The 22,984-nt window shown below is 53.7% G+C and overlaps 1 protein-coding gene and 1 non-coding gene across 11 annotated transcripts in view; both read right to left on the bottom strand.

Moving 5' to 3' along the window:
• EXD3 (exonuclease 3'-5' domain containing 3) overlaps nt 1-22,984 on the bottom strand; it is a 118,278-nt gene that overhangs the window by 47,831 nt on the left and 47,463 nt on the right. For 9 of the 10 annotated variants that reach the window (XR_004443687.1, XR_004443686.1, XM_033238379.1 and 6 more), the window contains exons 4-8: nt 17,283-17,456; nt 16,761-16,928; nt 11,560-11,613; nt 10,111-10,250; nt 764-864 (exon numbers count right to left, since the gene is read on the bottom strand). Coding sequence is in view for 8 of the 10 variants with exons in the window: in XM_033238379.1 (XP_033094270.1) it covers nt 764-864; nt 10,111-10,250; nt 11,560-11,613; nt 16,761-16,928; nt 17,283-17,456 (637 nt within the window). In the remaining 2 variants the exon portion in view is untranslated. Of the gene's footprint in view, nt 1-763; nt 865-10,110; nt 10,251-11,559; nt 11,614-16,760; nt 16,929-17,282; nt 17,457-22,984 lie in introns of those variants that run through there. The other variant, XM_033238382.1, reaches the window with a different exon arrangement.
• LOC117099540 lies at nt 18,392-18,498 on the bottom strand. Its single transcript, XR_004443866.1, has one exon. It is a non-coding gene; the product is annotated as a U6 spliceosomal RNA (small nuclear RNA).

Raw genomic sequence — 22,984 nt, 5'->3', positions numbered from 1 at the left:
AAGGGAGAAAGGAGACAGGAGGAAGGAGGAAGGAGAAAGGGAGAAATTACTCGGGGGCACAGCTGGGCAGCCCAGGTGTTGCTGCAAAGGCCCTTCCCTCAGGTCCAGACAGACGGGGGCAGCTTTCCTGACATTTCCATGCTTTTAGGCTTCATTTTGCCTGTGGGATACTACGTCCAAAGGCTTCTGGATACAATACTGCATCGACAGAAGGGATTTGGGCTGTAACCATGCTAAGAACCTAGAAACACTGCAAAATCCAGACAAAACCCCAACTGCCAGCCAGGCGCCAGCCTGCCCCCTCCTGAGATTCAAGGGCCCCGTGGATGGGGCCTCAGTGCATCCTCCTGGCCCTTGCAGGGGGTCCTGGGAACAAAGGGGACCTGGCTTCCCCTGGTGTCCAACGACACAGGCAGGTGCGGCCGTCAGACTGTCCAGAGGGGTCTGGGAGGAGTGGCTGCGGAGTCCTGCGGACTCACCCTCAGCTCTGCAGCCAGGCAGGAGGCAGGAAGCACTCCCGGAGCCGCCCTAGGTGAGCAGAGGAGCTCTCAGACCCGTGGGCTGCTCAGTGGCAGGGCCCAGGCCAGGCCCACCTCGCAGCCACTCTGGCATGAGCTAGGCAAGAGGCAGGGAGGGGGTCTTGGGGAAGGTTGGTCTTTGTTGGCACCTGAACAACGGGCAGCCCCAGTCACAGAACATGTCCCTGGCCACGCTTGGCGGCTCTCCCTGGCCTCCAGGGCAGAAATGTGGGGGCTGGACTCACCCGAGGCGACGCCGTACCGCTCCTGCAGACGCAAGACCTGCCTGCTCAGCACCTTTGGACTCAGCTTCTCCAGGCTCAAGGAGGTCACCTCAGGGTACTGTCTGTGGGGAGAGAGAGGCACAGCCTCTGTTGCTGTTTTAAGGTAATACATTTTAAGATTTTCGTTTTCATCAAAGTCATATGCATGCATAGTTCAAACCTCAAGTGAGATTTATAAGAAAATGCAGGCGTCACCCCCCGGCCCTGCCCACCCCATCCTTAGCACTTGCAGGTCGACATTGAAATGGTTGTGTATTTGCCTCCACGTTTCCGGGTAACATCCTTGGATTGTGATCTCTTGACTATTGACCTCTGGGTACTTGGTGCTGACTTCTCCCCACGGAAGGCGGACTCCCAAAATAACAGTATTAGAGTTTTAGCTAAATCAGCACCTTCTCACTGGTGACATTCTGGCCGTGTAACGGCCTCAACAGCTCAGCCTTCTGCTGCTGCTTTCAGAGTTGATGCTTATCTGGCTCTGTTGTTTCTCAGTTTCCCATCCGGGTCCCTTGACACTTGGCTCCTCCTGCCCCTCCAGCCACTCTCTAGCTCCTGCCCTGCACCATCCTGGGACTGACCACTCCCCCCATGCCCTGGTCCACACCCTCCGACCTCCAGGTAGTGGTGAAGCAGAGCCGCTGGGTGTTTCCCAAGATAAGGTCCACGGAGTATTTTTGGAGCTGTGCACCTCCAGGGTCTGGGCCCGCTGCACACCAGCTTGAGAGTTCAGTGCAGCCAGGACTTCTGGGTTGAGATAACGTTCCCTTAGCACAGGCAGGCTTTGCTCCTGGAACTGCTGTTGAGACCCCATAACCTGTTCCTCTTCCTGCCCCTCTGACGTGACCTGCTCTTCCGGAGGTTTTGAGACCCTTCCATTTTCACTAGTGTTGAGAAATTTCACGACGATGCGCCCCCCGGGGGGTCTCCACCCCACTTCGGCCACTCCACAAACCTGCTAAGTCCGGTTCCCGCAGGTGCTCCCGTGGCCTCGCATCTGGAAACCTGTCCGCGATGAATTACCGAGGAATTGCCTTCCCTGCTCTCCCTTCTTCCTGGAATCCCCGTTATTTGTAGGTTGGGCCCTCTTGACAGCATCTCCAATTTTAAACATATTTTCTCTGATTTTCCTTCTCTTTATGTATTTTGTACTAATTCTTGGAAGACAACTTCAAATGTATCTTCCAAACCTCCCACGGAGCTTTCATTTCTCATCCTGTCCTTCATCCACCAGGTTCTGTCCTACAGTCTGGAAGCTCTTTCTGTGGAAACCCCACCTCCACTTCACAGACACAGTATCTTCCAAAGATCCTGGTTACAGCGTTTGTGCTTTTAAGTTTTCTTTTCTTTTTTTTTTTTTTTTTGAGATGGAGTCTTGCTCTGTTGCCCAGGCTGGAATGCAGTGGCCAGATCTCAGCTCACTGCAAGCTCCGCCTCCCGGGTTCACGCCATTCTCCTGCCTCAGCCTCCCGAGCAGCTGGGACTACAGGCGCCCGCCACCTCGCCCGGCTAGGTTTTTTTTGTAATTTTTAGTAGAGACGGGGTTTCACCGTGTTAGCCAGGATGGTCTCGATCTCCTGACCTTGTTATCAGCTCGCCTCGGCCTCCCAAAGTGCTGAGATTACAGGCATAAGCCACTGCGCCTGGCCTAAGTCCTACTTTTTAAGATAAACTATTTACTGAGGGTATAAGTGACACATGGTAAGGTATGCCAGTCATGGGTGCAAATGCACTGGTAAACCCACTGCCCACATCTCAACATAGAACATTCCAGGCCAGGTGCGGTGGCTCACGTCTGTAATCCCATCACCTTGGGAGGCTGAGGCGGGAGGATGGCTTGAACCCAGGAGGTTGAGGCTGCAGTGAGCTGTGACTGTGTCCTTGCACTCCAGCCTTGGTAACAGAGTGAGACCCTGTCTCTAAAGTAAAATTTAAATAAAGGACATTCCAGCACCCCAAAGTTTCTCCCATGTCCATCTCTGTGTATCTCCATCCCACACTTCTCTGACTTCTATGGCCAGAGATTATTTGCCTGATTTTGAACTTGATACAAACGGAATGGTAGAATAGGGACACTTCTGCCACTTTTGGATCTGGTTTCTTCCATGCAGTCTCTGTCCACGCTGCTGAGTGTGACGAGGTTCAGTCTCTCACAGCTGGGTTTGTGAACTGTGATCACTGCATCCACTCTGCTGCTCTGGGAACTAGGGCTGCTCCCAGGTTTCAGAGATGATGACTAAAGCTGCCATGACTGCGAGCTTTCGTGAATAATGAGCTCATTTCTCTTGGGCATATGCTAAGTGGACTTGGACAACGTATGTCATAGGGTTGGCATACTTTTTTTTGCTTTAGTAGAAACTGCTAAATAATCTTCTGAAGTGTCTGTGCCAGTGCACATCCCACCAGCAGTGTGTGAGAGTTCTGGTTGCTCCATGTCCTTGTCAACACTTGGTATGTTCAAATTTTAAATTTTAGCCTTTCTGATAGGAGGTAGTGGTATTTCGTTGTGGCTTCATTTGCATTTCCCTGATATTAATGGTGCTTAGCAACTTTTCCTGTTGGCTATCTGGATATCCTCTTTTGTGATGTGCTTATTCAAGTCTTTTGCTCATTTAAAAATTTGGTTTGTCTTTTATTGTTTATTTGCTTTGTAGGTTTTTTGCTTAAAAAATATTCTGGATACAGTCTTTTGTAAGATATGTACTGTAAGTAATCTTCTCTTGGTCTGGAAGTTGCCTTATCACTCTCTCAATGATGTCCTTTGATATCCAGAAGGTATTAAGTCAAGTTTGTCAATCTCTTATGTTATTCTTTTTCTTTCTTTCTTTCTTTCTTTTTTTTCTTTTTGAGATGGAGTCTCACTGTGTCACCGAGGCTGGTGTGCAATGGCACGATATCGGTTTACTGCAACCTCTGCTTCCCAGATTCAAGTGATTCTCCTGCCTCAGCCTCCTGAGTAGCTGGAACTACAGGCACCCGCCACCATGCCCAGCTAATTTTTGTATTTTTAGTAGAGACGGGATTTCGCCATGTTTGCTAGGCTGGTCTCGAACTCCTGACCTCAAGTGATCTGCCTGCCTCAACCTCCCAAAGTGCTGGGAATACAGGTGTGAGCCACCGCACCCAGTCTTTATTCTTAGTGACTTTATATCCTATTTGAGCAAGTTTTATTGCAAGTATAAAAACTACAATTGGCTTTTATAAGCTTACTTTGTAACCAGTGATCTTGCTAAATTTACTTATTAATTCTAATACTTTATTTGTAGATGTTTTGGTTTTTCTTCCCTACATATAAAAACATATCTTCTGAGAAAATGACAGTTGTTTCTTTGTACCCGGTCTTTGTACTTACTTTCCTGCCTACCAAGGACCCTGGCGTGGGTCCTTGGTACAGTACTGAATAAAAACAGCAGTTCTCAGACATTAGGCAACAGGTGGCTCAGGGCAGTGATGCCCTAGTGACGGGAAGGGAGGCTGCCAATCACCCAATTTTCCCTCCTGGAGAAACTTTCCAGCAACATGCGAGGGAAGGGGAACCCAAGGGACACTGGGTGCTTCCCTGAGTTCGCAGAGAAGAAATGCCCAGAAATAGAGCTGTGGAGCTCTGCAGGGAGCGCCCTCGAGAACTTACCCAGGAGCACCCTGCGTGCAAGGAAATCACACAAAGCCGAGGAAGAGCCATCTGAACACATCACGGGGAAAAGTTTTCAAGTCTTACAAAGAGCTGGGAATAGCATCTGCTCCCAAGACCCAGAGTTTAAAAAGCTTCCCAATTGGCAGGGCATTGACTATGGTTCTAAGAAGGCTTTTGTCTCAGAAATAGGGGAAAGTTAGGCCGGGCGCGGTGGCTCACGCCTGTCATCCCAGCACTCTGGGAGGCCGAGGCGGGCGGATCACAAGGTCAGGAGATCGAGACCATCCTGGCTAACATGGTGAAACCCCGTCTCTACTAAAAATACAAAAATTAGCCAGGCATGGTGGCGGGAGCCTGTAATCCCAGCTACTCCGGAGGGTGAGACAGGAGAATGGCGTGAACCTGGGAGGCAGAGGTTGCAGTGAGCCGAGATTACGCCATTGTACTCCAGTCTGGGCGACAGAGTGAGACCCTGTCAAAAAAAAAAAAATAATAATAATAATAATAAATTACCAGGCATGCAGAGAAGAGGAAATATGAAGCATGCAGAGAAGAGGAAATATGAGGCAAAATTTGTGATGAGTAGAAACTGACCTAGAAATGACATAGATCATAGAATTACTGCAGGACAAAAAGACACAAATCACCAGCACTGGGAATGAGAGCATTGACATCACTACAGAGTCTACAGATAATAAACAGATAACAGGAGACTATTATGAACAACTTCAAGCCAGTAAGTTTGACAACTTAGATAAAATGGACAAATTCCTTGAAAGACAAAAACAACCAAACTCATTCAAAAAGACATAGGCAATCTGAATAGTCCTATTTTAAGGAAATGGGTTTTCAGTTAGAAGTAATGCCAGGGCTGGGCGCGGTGGCTCACGCCTGTAATCCCAGCACTTTGGGAGGCTGAGGCGGGCAGATCACAAGGTCAGGAGATCGAAACCATCCTGGCTAACACGGCGAAACCCCGTCTCTACTAAAAATACAAAAAATTAGCCGGGCGAGGTGGCGGGCGCCTGTAGTCCCAGCTACTCTGGAGGCTGAGACAGGAGAATGGTGTGAACCCGGGAGGCGGAGCTTGCAGTGAGCCGAGATCGCGCCACTGCACTCCAGCCCGGGCCACAGAGCGAGACTCCGCCTCAAAAAAAAAAAAAAAAAAAGAAGTAATGCCAAATGCACACAGTTTTCCCGTTTTCCCAGAAAATTGAAAGGCAAGGAAATAATTCCAAGCTCATTCTATCAGGCAAGCATTTTTCTGATACCAAAAGTAAACATATATTACAAGAAAAGACAATAACAGACCAAGATCCCTCATGGACATGGATGTAAACATTCCTAACAAAATTTAAGCAAATGGAATAAAATTACCCCAAAGATAATACATAATGGCCAAGTGAGTCTATCCCAAAATTAACTGATCAAAAAAGAAAAACCATGTGTTCATCTCAACAGAAAAGTCATTTTTATAAATTCCAGCATATACTTCTGATAAAAATTCTAAACAAACTAAGCATAGAAAGGAATTTCCTCATTTTCTTTTCTTTTTTTTTTTTTGATAGAGTCTCACTCTGCCCCTGGAGTGCGCTGCTGCAGTCACAGCTTACTGCAGCCTCGACCTCTTGGGCTCAAGTGATCTGCCCCACCTTGACCTCCCAAAATGTTGGGATTCCAGGTGTGAACCACTGTGCTCGGCCCCTTTGCCTATTTTAATTTGGGTTGTTCATTTTCTTACTGCTGAGTTTTGAGAGATCTTTGTATATTTTGGATAACAGTCCTTTATCCCACATCTTTTTCAGATATTTTCTCCCAGTCTGTTGGTGTCTTCTCACTCTGTTGTTGTTGTTTTGACATGGAGTTTCACTCCTGAAGCCCAGGCTGGAGTGCAATGGCATGATCTGGGCTCACTGCAACCTCTGCCTCCTAGGTTCAAGTGATTCTCCTGCCTTAGCCTCCTGAGTAGCTGGGATTATAGGCATGAGACACCACACCCAGCTAATTTTTGTATTTTTAGTAGAGATGGGATTTCACCATGTTGGCCAGGCTGTTCTCAAACTTCTGACCTCACGTGATCTGCCTGCCTCAGCCTCCCAAAGTGGCTGAGATTATAGGTGTGAGCCACTGCATCCAACCATCGTGCAATTTCTTTCTTAAATGTTTGAAAAATTCACTACTGAAACCATTTGGGTTCTAATAAAGTTTTCTCTGTGATAAAGATTTAAACTGTAGATTTAATTTGCTTAATAGATATATAGGACTATTTAAATGTTCTATTTTTTCTAGTGTCAGTTTTGGTAAATTGTATTTTTCAAGAATTTGGTCTATTACATCTAAATGGTCAAGTATATTTGCATTAAGTTGCAAACAATATCCCCTTACGACCACTTTAATAACTATAGGGTCTGTAACAATATCCCCCCTTTCATTCCTGATGTTGGTCACTCACATTTTTATCTCTTTCTTTCTTAGCATCCCTTGATGATCTATGCCTGAATCAGTTACTTTATGGAGAGTTGCAATATGGTGATTTTTAATTTTGTCGTTCCTTTTTCATGTTAGCTGAAAGATGTTGTAAAGAAGAGCTTTCCTCCCTACTTTCCTTGGGCATCACTGTGGACTCGTGGACTTTTAAAAGTCAAGGTGTTCTACTCCATTACCATTGTCATTTCTGTGCTCAGTCTATTCTCTGAAAAGCCCTTGCTTCTTTCAGTGAAGAATGGCATTTGGTGCTGAGCTGGCAGCCAGGCATGCCCATTGCTATGGGGTTATGCTATGGGGGCATTGCTACGCTCATTGCCATTGCATCCAGGCCCTTTCAGAGCACAGAGCTAGGAAACATTTTAAAAATCATTACTTTAGGGAAGGTGCGGTGGTTCATGCCTGTAATCCCAGCACTTTGGGAGGCTGAGGCGGGTGGATCACCTGAGCTCAGGGGTTCGGGACCAGCCTGGCCAACATGGTGGAACCCTGTCTCTACTAAAAATACAAAAATTAGCTGGGTGTGTTGGTGCATGCCTGCAATCCCAGTTACTTGGGAGGCTGAGACAGAAGAATCACTTGAACTCGGGAGGCAGAGGTTGCAGTGAGCCGAGATTGTGCCACCACACTCCAGTCTAGGCAACAGAGGCGTCTCAAAAAAAAAAAAAAAAATCATTAATTTAAACCAATATCTGCAATGAAATCTAACACTGCAGGGTTTTTCTCACCATCCCAGTTTCCATGTATATTTCTTTTCTTCCCAATGAGACCCCTGGTTCCCACCTCCATCAATGCATTCACCGTTTTGCTCTATGTCTTTTTTTTTTTTTTTTTAGATGGAATCTTGCTCTGTTGCCCAGGCTGGAGTGCAGTGGCATGATCTCAGCTCACTGCAAGCTCTGCCTCCTGGGTTCACTCCATTCTCCCGCCCCAGCCTCCCAAATAGCTGGGACTACAGGCACCCGCCACCGTGTCCAGCTAATTTTTTGTATCTTTAGTACAGACAGGGTTTCACCGTGTCAGCCAGGATGGTCTCGATCTCCTGACCTCGTGATTCACCTGCCTTGGCCTCCCAAAGTGCTGGGATTACAGGTGTGAGTCACTGCGGCCGGCCCTGTGTCTTTTTTTTTTTTAATGTAATAGGATCGATGGCAACTATGTGCTCACCTGTGCCTGGCCTGGCTCTGTGCATGCCCTGCCTGCTCCCTCTGATGAAAAGTCTTAGCAATGCTTTGAGTCAGGTGGACTCAGCCCCATTGTGTAAATGAGGAAACGAACTCAGAAAGTGGAAGTGATTTGCCCATTGATCTAAGGGAGGACAAGGGGAGGAGGATGGGCCCGGGGTGGCCTGACATCCAAGTCTAAGCCTGTGACTCTCCAGTGAGATGACCCTGGGGCTGTGTGGGGCATGGAGGCCGGGATCTGCCTGCCAGTGGATGGGCCCTGGAGCCTTCACAGACCTTTCAGCTTGCTTCACTCTCAGAGCACCTTGACCAGATACACAGCAGGAAGCCCCTCCCCTCCCAGATGTCATCCCTCATATCACACACACACACACACGCGCACATGCACACTTGCATAGACATGCACATGCACACCTGCAGGCACACACACGTACACGCACACAAACATACACACATACGCATGCATGCACACGTGCAGAGACATGTACATGTACACCTGCAGGCACACACACGTACACACATATGCACAGACCTGCGGGCACACACACGTACACACACGCATGCATGCACAGACATGCACATGTACACCTGTGGGCACACACACGTACACACACACATACACATGCATACATACAGACCTGCACAAACATGAACACAATGCATGCACAGATATGCATGCACACACATGCATACACATGCACACCTGCAGGCACACACACGCACATACACACATGTACACACACATGCACAGACACACATACACACACACAAACTGCAGGCACACACATACATGCGCACACACGCACACACAACATGCACACATAGAGACACACACACATACACCTGCAGGCACACACACGTACACATCATACGCATGCATACACACCTGCACAAATATGAACACAATGCACACACAGATATGCATGCACACACACACGCACACCTGCAGGCACACACATACATGCACACACATGCACACACACACACCTGCAGGCACACACACACATATGCACAGACCTGCAGGCACACACACGTACACACACACATGCATGCACAGACATGCACATGTACACCTGTGGGCACACACACATACACACACACATACATATGCATACACACAGACCTGCACAAACATGAACACAATGCACGCACAGATACGCATGCACACACATGCATACACATGCACACCTGCAGGCACACACACGCACATACACACATATACACACACATGCACAGAGACACATACACACACAAACTGCAGGCACACACATACATGCGCACACACGCACACACAACATGCACACACAGAGACACGCACACATACACCTGCAGGCGCACACACACGTACACATCATACGCATGCATACACACCTGCACAAATATGAACACAATGCACACACAGATATGCATGCACACACACACGCACACCTGCAGGCACACACATACATGCACACACATGCACACACACACACCTGCAGGCACACACAAACGTGTGCACACACACATCACATACAAACACAGACACACACATGCACACACATGCACACCTGCAGGCACACACAGGCACATGGTTTCCCTGAACCCATCCAGGCACCATATGGGCTCCTTGTCAGGTGCTGCCTTTTCTCTGTAATTGCTGACAGATGTCACACACCAAGTGCTTCCAAAAACTTTATTAGATGAAAGAACAAAGGAATGAATGAACAAATAAGCAGGATGGTGGCCGTGTTTGTATAAGAAGAGCCACTGTGGAGAATTATTTTCATTCTTCTAAGAGCAGTTAACTCTTTTCACTTGGGAGAAGAGGGCTGTGCTGCTGCCAGCCCCAGCCTCTCCTCTCCAGAGGCAGCTGCTCCGGCTGCAGTCACACGGTAGCTGTGACCCAAACACCAGAACCTCCTGCGGAGAGCTCACACCCCACATGCCTGCTGCTCCCTCATACTCCCTTCCCTAACCAGGGCTCCCAGGATGCCATCTGGTGCCAGCTGCCAGTGCCCCGTGGGACTCACCTGGCAACGTCCTTGATGTCAAAGCCGGGCCGGCACCAGGAATCCATGAGGGCCAGCAGCCTCCTCTGGAGGTCCGGAAAGCCAGCCACATAGCGCTCCACGAGGGCCACCTTGTCCTGGAGGAGCAGTGGGACGCTCATCTGCAGGAGGACACACAGTCAGGCCACAGCCTCCACCACCTCAGCCAAAACCTGACTCACCTCTAACCCAGAGACAGCGGCCAAAGTATCAGAATGAAAGGGCCCCGGAGGCCGTCCAGGCCCAGCAGTGCTCGCCCAGCCTGAACTGGAGCTCACACACACCCACCCCAGGCTCCTGGTGGGCTCTGTGGCCATCCCCATCTCCATGATGAAGGCCTGGAGGCCCTAAGAGGCAAGGGGCGCCCTGGGGAAGCTCATTTGTCACCAAATGTGGGGAGGCAGGACCGAGACAAACCATCGGCAGAAGCCCTGGTAGTCCGGAAATGCCTCCTCGTGGCACAGGATACCAGCACTGCTTCCCGAGGAGGACTGCAAGACCCACACACTGTCGGTGCCTTCAGGAGGCCCTGAGGGAGTCCCTGGCTGTGGCGCTGGGCCTTGGGGCACACCAGCCATTCCCTCAGCAAGAACCAGTTCCCTTAGACAAAGCCCCTCAAGGAAGGCTCCTCACCTCCCTTCCCCCACCGCCTCTGCCCCGCAGGTGAGGCTGCCTGGCGCCGACCGCATGGGGTCCACCTGCCCGCCAGTGCCTTGGGGGACAGTCCTCGGGCAGAATCTGAAGCCCCAAGAGTCCTCTCTGGCCCCAGCTCTTGCAGATCTGGAGTCTGCACCCATCGCCAGAACACAGCCCTGAAAGCCTTGGTGTAGACACCCCTCCCTCTTTAGGGAGACCAGTATGCATCCTGTCCCCACCTGGCTCTGCCGGAGTGGTGCTCACCACCCCCCCACCCCACCCCTGCTTAACCAGCAGGTTCCACCTGCATCCCTGTGACAGGGACAGATTCCCAGTGTAGAAGCTTGGATCTGCCATCCCTGAAGACACTGTGGGTTTGAGGACTGTGTCATCTGTCCAGAGATTTAGTTAGACAGGTGACTGCTTCCCCCAGCCCACTGCGCAATGGAGATGTGCACCAGAAGAGGGTCCCAGAAGCACATGGGCTGTGTGTCCTCGAGGCACCTGGTACCCACTCCAGGGAAGGGGTGGCCTCAGCTGCTGTAGGGCGCACACTCAGGGCTTCGGGGCACAGCCGGACACAGGGTGCCTGTATGTGCGGCTGCGTCTGATTTGAGGTCAGCCCACAAGGAGGATGGTGGTTTAGGGGGCTCTCGAGGCCCTCCCTGGCCCCCGATGGCCCTGCTCTCCCCCCCGTGGCTTGGTGGACTCCCCACCTCCACCAAACACTGTTTCTAGAGACCTGGGCATTATCCAAGTTTGAACCTAAACAATTTACATGAGAAAGACGTTCACCTTTTCAACATCAAGTTCTGGCTGCAGCTTCAACGTCGTGCCCAGCATGACTGCCTGGCAAACACAAAGGCAGCAGATTACTCAGGGCCTGGGAGGGGGCCAGGCAGCACCACGGTTTGGGGGGCTACCACCCTTTTGCACTGGAGCCTGATCACTGAGGGCGGAGTGCAGGGCCTTTCCGTGTCCAGCCACCTGGCAGACAAGGCCCCTGTGCTGAGCCAGGCCTCGCATGGGCTGGGACAGGTGGGAGGCCTGGGCTTGGCCTGGATGGGGCAGCAGGGACTCATGGGGGTGCTGGCCACACAGCCTGGGTCCCAGGGCCTTGCTCAGGGATTGCTGATGAGCTGGAGGAAGGATAGGAGGTGGGGTCAGGGCAAGGGACAAAGCCAGTGACCTTCCACATGACCCAACTGCGGGGCCCAGAACACAATGGTGCCTGCAGTGGAGGGGCCAAGACCGAGGACTCCCAGCCTCAGCGCACCCTGAGGCCTGGGGGGTCCTAGCCCTTCCCACGAGGCGGGAGACGGGTACCCCGCGAGCACCACAGGGCCACACGGCTGCCATCGGGGCACGGCCGGGCCCTGACCGCCTGCACGTACCGCCGGCCTGAGTTGCTATTAATAATTTCCATAAGCTGCGCTCCCATAACCAGCAAAAATGACCCACGAGAGCAGCCCGCGGAGCATCGGCGCCCTGCCCCCGCGCAGCCCAGAGAAAGGACCAAAATAGCGGCCTGGGAAAGCCTGGAGCCCGGCTTCCAGCCCCGGTGCACAGGGTGGGGTCGCAGGGCCGGGGGCCTTTCCCTGCACAGCGCTGACCCAGCGCCTCCACTCTCTGGCCAGGGTCCAAGAGATTAGGCCTCCACCAGGCCCGCGGGGCTCAGGGCCCGGGGTGGGGGGTCTCAGAGCTGTGGGGAGGGTCGAAGGCCGAGGCGGGGCCTCAGGGCTGTGGGGTGGGGCGCCTGGCCCGGGGAGGAAGTCTCAGGCCTGTGGGGAGGGGCGCAGGGCCGGGGGGAAGGGGTGCAGGGTCCGGGGCTGGGTGCTGGGGAGTCTTATGAGCTGTGTGGGGAGGGGCGCAGGGCCCGGGGAAGGGGCGCAGGGCCCAGGGAAGGGGTCTCAGGGCTGTGGGGAGGGGCGCAGGACCCGGGGCATGGGGGTCTCGGAGTGGTGGGGAGGGGAGCAGGGCCGGGGCGGGGTCTCAGGGCTGTGGGGAGGATCGCGGGGCCCGGGGCGGGGTCTCAGGGCCAAGGGGAAGGGCCTCAGGGCCGTGGGAAGGAGCGCAGGGCTGGGGAGGGGCACGGGGCCACCTCACCACATGGGGTGGGGCGCAGGGCCTGGGAGGTGGGCTTAGGGCCATGTGCATGGGCGCAGGGGCCACCACATGGGGACCACCCCAGCAGTGACACCCACAGCTTCACACAAGGGCTCTGACCCCTTCTGGACTAGGGACCCCCTGAGAAGCTGCCAGAGCTCGGGAAGGCAGGAGTGCAGGCCTGGACCTTCATCACGTTCAGAACCACAGGGTAGTCCCAGCCTGCCCTGGCTCTGCTCCTCCTGCCCCATGTGGGCACTGTCAGGTGCAGCGGGGTGGAGGATGGGACTGCGCCCGTCACGTCCTTGAGACCAGGCCCTCAGCAGGTGACACTGGGACCAGGGAGGCTGGGGGCACAGCAAGGGGCAGGCAGCCAGGCCTCTCCTCACCGCTCCTGGCCCTGGCCTCCCTCTGAGGACAGACTTCAGGCTCCAGGTCCCAGCCCTTGGTGGGCCCCGCCCATCCAGGAACCCCTCTGAGCCCAAGAAGGAGGCCTCAGGCTTGGGGAGGAGCCTGGGCGGGGCTGGGTGCAGGCTGTGTTCCCCAACTGGGCGGCTTCTGCCTCCCTGTCCTGCACACTGTGAGCCCATCAGAGGGGGTTCAAGGTGCCCAGCTCAGCCCTTCTCTTCTCCACAGCCATTCAGAGCCCAGGGCTAACAGGTGTCCAGACCTTTCTTTCTAGGCCCGCAGGAGCTCTCTGGGCACCCGGGGCCTCTTGAGGCCAGGCGGGCTTTCTGGACATGCAGGGGTCCTGGGGCCCCCAGCCTCTGTGTCCGCATTTTGTACCTGGAGCCTGGTGGAGGCTCTGTGACCTGGCAGCTCAGGGGACAGGACAAGGATGGAGCTCCCTCAACTCCACCCTGGAAAGGGCAGAGCCCAGGCTTCCTCATGGGCAGCCTTGGTGACAGGGGTGGAGGGCTGGGGGGTTGCAAGTAGCAGACCCACCCCTTCCAGGAAGCTCCCTGGCCTGACCCCTGTCTCAGGCTTCGGGGGCCCTGCATGGCTCTTTCATTGTGGTGGTGCCTGGCTTAGAATCAGTGTCTGGTCATTTCTGTCTGTACTTCCCTGAGAGGATGGTGTACAGCTGCCCACTGTCCACGCCTGGCCACTTGGGAAACTCAGCAGGCAGGAAAAGGTCACCTGGCCCCAGAGTCAGGCCCAGGGAGCAGACAGCAGAAGGTGAAGAGTCATGGACCCCATGGGAGGAACGAGCCCGGGGCTGGGTCATGAGGACAGATGGGGCAAACTGGGCCCCTCTGCACCAGGCAGACCTCCCCGACCTCTGCTGCCAGAGGATGGGAGGCATCCACCAGGAAGAGAGAGATGAGGCCGTCCAGCTGGTGGGGTTGGGGTGGGGCCGCAGAAACCTCTAGACAGGCCCAGGAGCTGCTGCTTTCAGGGAAAAAAAGAAAGAAAGAAAATCCAGAGGGGTTGTGGTGCCAACCATCGGGAAGGGCATTCCCCGGCTCCCCTGGGCCCCCCACTCTGAGAGGCAGGAAGGCTGGGCAGGTGCCCAGGCTGGAAGGCCGAGGACCCCAGCGACAGCCCTGCCTCCCACCTCTGCATGGGCCTGGAGCCAAGAGGGCCTTTTTTTTTTTTTTTTTTTTAAAGCAAAGCTATCTTTTTACCTTGATAAGCTGTTTAAAAAATGTAAATAAAATAACTCAGCGGACAAAAGCAGGCATTCATCCCGCCCAGGGCCAGCCGCTGCCCTCGACATGAAATATCGCAGCACATTGAGTCGTGAGTCCCGGCTAATCCGAGCGGACAGGCCTGAATGCGGCCCCTTTCGGCCGGGCGCGGCGGTGAGCAGTGGAGCATGCATTGCCTGCCGGGCGGCCCCGCTCGGGGACAATGGCTTTCTTCGCCGAAGGGGCCTGTGCGGGACAAGACCCCCTTTGTGTGGGGATTCCTGCTTCGGAGCGCGAGGGGGGCGCATTCAGCCGGCCCCAGACAGTCTTTGAAAGGCTCTGTAACAGAAGACGGCCCGAAACACTAGCCTGCCTTCTGCCTCCCTGCACTCTCCGCAGGCACGGCCGCCATTCAGCCACATGAGCGGGACCCTCCATCCTGCATTGTCTCGTGCCCGACCATCGTGGCTTCTCAGCGCCATGCACCCGCCGCGAGATGACGGCCCCGGGCATGGCAGGCGACAGTGCTGGGGGTGGGGCCCGGCCAGGGCAGCCCCCAACGCCCGCGCCCAGGTTCCAGTGCACCTGCTCGCCGTGAGGGGTCGTGCTGAGAAAAGGAATCCGGGGTGCCAGCGGGACAGCCTCAGCAGCAGGGTCCCATGTGGGCAGGCAGTGGGGTGGTGCCCATCATGCTCGGCCCTGAAGTAAGGGGACCCTGAGAGAGCAGGGGGCGGACCAATGCCCCTGAGTGCCAGCCTCCTCATACACGATCAGTGCACCCTGAGCCGAGCACCCCCAGGCCAGGCACCCCCAAGCAGGACACCCAGGCTTCTTTTTTTTTTTTTTTTTTTTTGAGACGGAGTCTCACTCTGTCACCTGGGCTGGAGTGCAGTGGCCGGATCTCAGCTCACTGCAAGCTCCGCCTCCCGGGCTCACGCCATTCTCCTGCCTCAGCCTCCCGAGTAGCTGGGACTACAGGCGCCCGCCACCTCGCCCGGCTAGTTTTTTGTATTTTTTAGTAGAGACGGGGTTTCACCGGGTTAGCCAGGATGGTCTCGATCTCCTGACCTCGTGATCCACCCGTCTGGGCCTCCCAAAGTGCTGGGATTACAGGCTTGAGCCACCGCGCCCGGAACCCCTGGCTTCTTTGCTGTACCTCTTGCTGCACCTTGGAATCTGCCCTGGGATCTGCAATCTCAGGGCACCGAGAAGTCATCGGGGCACCCCTGCACCTGCGGGAACAGCTCAGAGCCACCCCACGCAAGAGGCCGCCTCCCTACCCACTGCAGGCCCCGCCACTCCCTACTGCTCCACATAAACGCAAGTCGCAGCTTGGCCAGGCTCGGGACGACAGGGCTGTGATGCTAGGACCTAGTCTTCCTCTTGGAACCTTCTGGGCTTAAAAGTCAGCCTTGTTCACAAAGGAGACTCAGCAAACCACCATGATTCCAAGAGCTCCACCAATTCTTACCCAGACATCTTTAGCTGCCAACCCCACGCTTCTGCCACACTGCTTAAGACCCAGCCCCGGACAGCAAGGGACCGAAGCCACCTCTCCCGCCAGCAGCCAAGGAGGGGTTGGATACTGACCGGACGTATCTCGCACCTGGGTGACTGTGCCAAGGCATGACTGGTGCCCTGGCCCTGAACCTCATCCTGTGTCCCAGGCGCCGGCACTGCCCACACTGGGCCTGTGAGTGGGCACCACTCTGGGGGTGCTGTGGGCGGCGGGGCCAGCACCAGCTGCTCCCGCAGCCCCTCTGCTCAGCCCCTCCCAGGAGCGTTTCCTTCCAGGGCGCTCACTGCCATGCTGGGGACTCAGTCAGCCCCCAGTGCCCAGGAGGCAAACTCACCCACAAAGGGCAGCCTCCCGGGTGATTCTGTGAAGGTTCCGGAGGGACGGAGGCTAACAGGCATGGTGGGGTGTGGCTTGACCGAAGCTCAGGCCCAGGCCCACCTGGGACCTTGTGAGTGTGAGGGCCCGATGGGTACCGGGAGACACAGGGTTGGCAGGGGAAGACCCAGGCCTGGGACCAGGTTGTGCCCTGACGTGTCTGTTGGCTCAGGCAGCCTGAGGGCTCCTGGGACCCGGCACCCCACGTACAGCTGATGGCTGCCCACGTCCGGGTCCTTGATACCCCCATGTAGAAAAGAAGCCCCAAACAGCCCCCACACAGAGGCGGCCCTGAGCCAGGCACATCCTTGCCCCACCGCCTGAGAAGCCCTTTCCCCGTGGACCCGGCCATGTGGGCCACTCACTTCTCTGAACCTGCCCTCGTGGTGGAGGCGGTGGACGTGCACCAGCAGGCAGCTCCTGTCTGCATCCTGCAGCTGGAAGATGCTGGTCAGCGGTGCCACAAGGCTGGGGGCGCTCTCAGTGAGGACTCGGATCGCTCGGGCCTGCAGCTGCTTCAGCCTCAGGCTGTGCTGGAAGGGCAGGGACCCAGCCTTACCGGACGTAGCACCCAGTGGCTGGGCTGTGGGGCCGACTGGAGCAGGCTGGGCTTAGGAGGCAGTGCCTGCCACTGTGGCCATGTGTGGGCCATCAGGTAGCCTGCAGGGCTGGGGTATGGGAGGGGCGAGGCTGGTCTCAGCACATGGCTGTCATGGGGCTGAGGATGAAGCCACGGGCTGGGTCTTGGGCACAGCTCCCAGCATCCCCCTGCCCTTCCCCAGCTTGCTCAGCAGGCTGCAGAGGCCTGGGCAGGTGGGTGCCAGGTCCACTGTGCTGAGGGGCAAGGACAGGAAGGGAGGTGACTGTCACAGAGCCCACGGGCTCACCTGGGCAGGGCTCGGGCGTGGCTGTGCCTGTAGCCAGCACTGCAGCTGGCGGGAGATCCAGGCCTCCAGGGAGGGGCCCTCTCCCCGCCGGTCCCGGCAGCTCTCCAGCATGTCCAGAAGCCCCGCCAGGGGGTCGTCCAGGGCAGCAAAGCCCCGCCAGGCTTCCTCCTGGAGCTGTGGAGGCACAAAACCACACTGTCACTTTGTCTTGCACTCAAAGTCTCCTGGCAAGGCCTCCCCATCGCAGAGAGGTTTTTAAAATTTAATCCATTCAGAAGGTAACGGTGGCCATTGAGCCACCATCCGCCTCCCTGACTTTTCATGCCGCTGAGGAAATTCCGTTCTGGTCCGCTGCACCCCAGGCCCCCAGGGCCGGTGGTCATTGTCTGCACTAATTATCCCATAAAGACAGAGGGCCTGCTCTCCAGGCAGACAGAGGGCCGGTGGCCTGGGAGGCAACCGCAGCCCGAGCCACAGGTTCACAAGTCACTTGACCTGTGGCCCTCTCGGGACATGGGCTCGACCTGCCCTCAGCAGGCGGAAGAAACTGAAAGGCAAGAACCAAACCCCAAAATGAAAAATGGCTTTTATGTACTTTTTCTATCCCTGACCCACAGGAGATTTGGGAAATGGGTAAGAGGTGGACAAAGAGAAGCAAAGTGTCTGTTTTGGTCTCTGGCTTCCAGAAGATTCTAAAGTAAGTCGGCCCTTGCTGCTGCGGGCAGCCTCGGTGGCGCCATCCTCTGTGGATGCCCGCAAGCGATTCAGCTGCTATTTGCTTCAAACCACAACGACTGCTTGCAGGTCATTCCGCAGGTGGAATCCTAAGAGCTAAAGGGGTGGACAGGTTCACAGCTCAGCACTCGGGACACAGTGCAGCAGCTGACACCCTACCCTGAAGCCCACGGCCACACAGATGGGCAAGAGGGAGAGTTCCCAGCTGCTGGCGCCAGCCACGGGACACGCCCCCAGAGGCCCAGGGAGGCTGCAAGCTGAAAGTGTGGGCCGTGCTGTTCTCGTCCCTGCGATGTGGACGGTGTGCTCCCCACGGAGCTCCAGGAGCAACATCCTCAGGCTGCCACGCAGCTTTTTTTTTTTTTTTTTTTTGTCAAAATATGAAACGCTTCACGAATTTGCGTGTCATCCTTGCGCAGGGACCATGCTAATCTTCTCTGTATCGTTCCAATTTTAGTATATGTGCTGCCGAAGCGAGCACTGCCACGCAGCTTTGAAAGCACCGTGCTCCGGAGATTTGGCAAGCTTACTGAAACGAAAGGCACACTTCGGCTCCCACCACCTGACAGCTCTCCCCACAAACACCTGGGAACAGCCGTGGACACACGCAGGTGAGTGCGTGAGGAGACCTCAGCACTGTCCAGGAGGGTGTGACACCCACAGGGGCAGGAGGCAAGGCTGGAAAGTCGAGACCCTCCAAACAATGCCCCTTGGGGAAAGTGGCCAGAGAGGGTGAAAGGCAGCTTGTCTGTCCCTCTGGACTCTGGGAAGAAACGGAAAGTCACCCTGAAACAAAGCCTGAGCGTCTCATGCATCTGGAACTTGAAGGTGCTCCAGGAACTTAGTTCCAGCCTGAGTGAGTTCTAGCCCGAGTGAGTTCTAACTCTAGTGAGTTCTAGCCCGAGTGAGTTCCAGCCCTAGTGAGTTCTAACCCTAGTGAGTTCTAGCCTTAGTGAGTTCCAGCTCTAGTGAGTTCTAGCTCTAGTGAGTTCTAGCCCTAGTGAGTTCTAGCTCTACTGAGTTCTAACACTAGTGAGTTCTAGCCCTAGTGAGATCTAACTCTAGCGAGTTCCAGCTCTAGCGAGTTCCAGCTCTAGCGAGTTCCAGCTCTAGCGAGTTCTAGCTCTCGTGAGTTCTAACTCTAGCAAGTTCTAGCTGTAGCGAGTTCTAGTTCTAACGAGTTCTAGCTCTCATGAGTTCGAGCTGTAGTGAGTTCTAGCCGTAGTGAGTTCTAACCCTAGTGAGGTCCAGCTCTAGTGAGTTCTAGCCGTAGTGAGTTCTAACCCTAGTGAGGTCCAGCTCTAGTGAGTTCTAGCTCTAGTGAGTTCTAACCCTAGTGAGTTCTAACCCTAGTGAGTTCCAGCTCTAGTGAGTTCTAACCCTAGTGAGTTCTAGCTCTAGTGAGTTCTAGCCATAGTGAGTTCTAACTTTAGTGAGTCCTAGCCCTAGTGAGTTCCAGCTCTAGTGAGTTCTAGCTCAAGTGAGTTCTAACCCTAGTGAGTTCTAACTCTAGTGAGTTCCAGCTCTATTGAGTTCTAGCTCTAGTGAGTTCTAACCCTAGTAAGTTTGAGCCCTAGTGAGTTCTAACTCTAGTGAGTTCTAGCCCTAGAGAGTTCTAGCTCTAGCAAGTTGTAGCTCTAGTGAGTTCTAACTCTAATGAGTTCTAACCCTAGTGAGTTCTAGCCCTAGTGAGTCCTAGCTCTAGTGAGTTCTAACCCTAGTGAGTTCCAGCCCTAGTGAGTTCTAACTCTAGCGAGTTCCAGGTCTAGCGAGTTCTAGCCCTTGGGAGTTCTAGCTCTCGTGAGTTCTAGCTGTAGCGAGTTCTAGTTCTAACGAGTTGTAGCTCTCATGAGTTCTAGCCGTAGTGAGTTCTAACTCTTGTGAGTTCTAGCCCTAGTTAGTCCTAGCCCTAGTGAGTTCTAACTCTAGTGAGTTCTAGCCCTAGTGAGTTCTAACTCTAGTGAGTTCTGGCTCTAGTGAGTTCTAGCCCTCGTTGCTTCTAACTCTAGCAAATTCTAGCTCTAGCGAGTTCTAGCTCTCATGAGTTCTAGCTCTAGGGAGTTCTAGCTCTCGCGAGTTCTATCCCTAGTGAGTTATAGCCCTAGTGAGTTATACTTCTATTGAATTCTAGTTCTAGTGAGAAAGTTCTAACTCTAGTGTGTTCCAGCTCTACCGAGTTCCAGGTCCTCTAGTGAGTTTTAGCTCTTGTGAGTTCTAGCTCTTGCGAATTCTAGCCCTAGTGAGTTCCAGCCCTAGCGAGTTCTAGTTCTAGCACATTCCAGCTCTAGCAAGTTCCAGGTCCTCTAGTGAGTTCTACTTCTCCTGAGTTCTAGCTCTCATGAGTTCTAGCCCTAGCGAGTTCTATCCCTAGCAAGTTCTAGCCCTAGTGAGTTCCAGCTCTAGTGAGTTCCAGCCCTAGTGAGTTCTATCCCTAGTGAGTTCTATCTGTAGTTAGTTGGCAGAAGCAGAGCATCATTCTTTAACCACTTTGCCGGGATGCGTGGGACCTAGGTCACCAGAGGGAAAAAGTTCCAGTAAATGAGCTCACAATGAAAACTTAGAAAACACACAAGGAAGAAAGCTACCATGAGTGACAACTGCAAGTAAGCTGATTAAAGCTCTGATAATGTGGAGTTACAGGACATTGATTTGGGAATGTGTAAGCAACGACTCCCATTCTCCTAAATGATAGTTCACTTATGTTTTACTCTCCCTTCTCTTCTCCTTCCTCCTTCCCCACTTCTTATTTCTTTAGAAATGCAATGATAGCCTTTCATCTCCTGTTCACTAGACACTCCCTACAGGGCAAGCTCATCTATCCATGTGCTTAGAGGTTCAGAGCAGAACTCTTGCCCGCAGGAGGCTGCCTCAAGAGACAAGTTTACAGCCCAAAGTGTGCCTGCTGGAGTTTCCGGCCACCTTCACAGCCTCTTTCTACCCATGGAGACGCCAACTCAACTTCCAGGTAGATAAGGCACAGAGACCCCCCATCTCCTCGCTTCCTCCCCATCTTTTAAAAATGCCTCTTTTGGCCAGGCATGGTGGTTCATGCCTGTAATCCCAGTACTTTGGGAGGTTGAGGCAGGCGGATCACCTGAGGTCGGGAGTTTGAGACCAGCCTGACCAACATGGAGAAACCCCATCTCTACTAAAAATACAAAATTAGCTGGGCGTGGTGGCACATGCCTGTAATCCCAGCTGCTTGGGAGGCTGAGGCAGGAGAATCACTTAAACCCAGGAGGTGGAGGTCGTGGTGAGCCGAGATTGTGCCATTGCACTCCAGCCTGGGTGACAAGAGAGAAACTCCATCTCCAAAAAAAAAAAAACCTCTTTCTGCTCCAAAAGCTAAGCCATACCCGTCAGCCATGAGGCCTGCACTTCGTCCCTCAAACCAGCTACAGAATAAAAAGTCACTTTCTACCAGACCTCATTCCTGTGACCTGGACTCTCTGAGCAGCAGTGTGGTTACAGTCAAACACAGAGAGTCGGTGGACAAACGCAGGAATGACGCATCAGCCGGGCGCGGTGGCCACGCCCGGAATCCAGCACTTTGAGAGGACGAGGCGGGCTGATAGCTTGAGCTCAGGAGTTCAAGACAAGTCTGTACAACATGGCAGAACTCCGTCTCTACCAAAAATACAAGAAATTAGCCAGCATAGTGGAACCTGTAGTCCCAGCTACTTGAGAGGCTGAGGCAGGAGAATCGCTTGAACCTGGGAGGCAGAGGTTGCAGTGAGCTGAGACTGCGGCACTGCACTCCAGTCTGGGCGATGTAGAACCAGACTGTGTCAAAAAAGAAAGAAAGGAAGGGAGGGAGGGAGAAAACCTAAGAGAACTTTGAAAACAAAAAATAGTCATTGAAACTTTTTTTTTTTTTTTGAGACAGAGTCTTGCTCTGTCACCCAGGCTGTAGTGCAGTGGTGCGATCTTGGCTCACTGCAATCTCTGCCTCCTGGGTTGAAGCGATTTTCTTGCCTCAGCCTCCCAGGTAGCTGGGATTACAGGTGCACACCACCATGCCTGGACAAAGTTTTGTATTTTTAGTAGAGACAGGGTTTCGCTACGTTGGCCAGACTGGTCTCAAACTCCTGACTTTGTAATCTGCCCACCTCAGCCTCCCAAAGTGCTGGGATTACAGGCATGAGCCACTGCATTTGGCTGAAATTTTTAATAAAAGCAGTAGTTTGATAGTTCCTCAAAAGATAAACACAATTACCACATGATCTAGCAAGTCTATTCCCAAGCAGGTTCCCAAAGATTTATTTATTTATTTATTAAAAATAAATAAATAAAATGGAGTCTCCCTCTGTCGTCCAGGCTGGAGTGTAGTGGCACGCTCTTGGCTCATTGCAACCTCCGCCTCTGGGGTTCAAGTGATTCTCCTGTCTCAGCCTCGTAAGTAGCGGGGACTACAGGTGCACGCCACCACGCTCGGCTAATTGTTGTATTTTTTTGTTGAGATGGGGTTTCGCCATGTTGGCCAAGCTGGTCTTGAACTCCTGGCCTCAGGTGATCCTCCCACCTCAGCCTCCCAAAATGCTGGGATTACAGCCATGAGCCACCACACCCATCCTCCCCAAAGATTTAAAAACAGGGGCTCAAGCAGATGTTTGTAGATGAATTTTCAGAGAAGTACTTGTTCACAACAGCCAGAGGTGGAGATGGCCCAGATGCCCCTCAGCTGTGTACAGAGAAACAGCGTGTGGCCTGGCCACGTATTACTCAGCCACGGAAAAGGAGGAAGCTGACACAGACTTCCACGTGGACAAAGCCTTGATATGGTGCTAAATGAAGAAGCAAGTCACAAAAGACCCCATGTTATATGATCACATGTGTGTGAACTGTCCAGAAGTGGCAAATCTGGAGGCAGAAAGCAGGTGAGTGGTGACTGGGCCTGGGGCCGAGGGGGGTGGGGGCGTCTGTGTGACGGGTACGGGGTTTGCAGGTGAGGGGTGACTAGGGCCTGG

This window comes from Trachypithecus francoisi, unplaced genomic scaffold, assembly GCF_009764315.1.
Source record: "Trachypithecus francoisi isolate TF-2019V2 unplaced genomic scaffold, Tfra_2.0 Lachesis_group16, whole genome shotgun sequence".
NCBI classification, from domain to species: domain Eukaryota; kingdom Metazoa; phylum Chordata; class Mammalia; order Primates; family Cercopithecidae; genus Trachypithecus; species Trachypithecus francoisi.
Note: the sequence above shows the minus strand (reverse complement) of the source record. Positions and strands in the feature narration are given on the sequence as shown.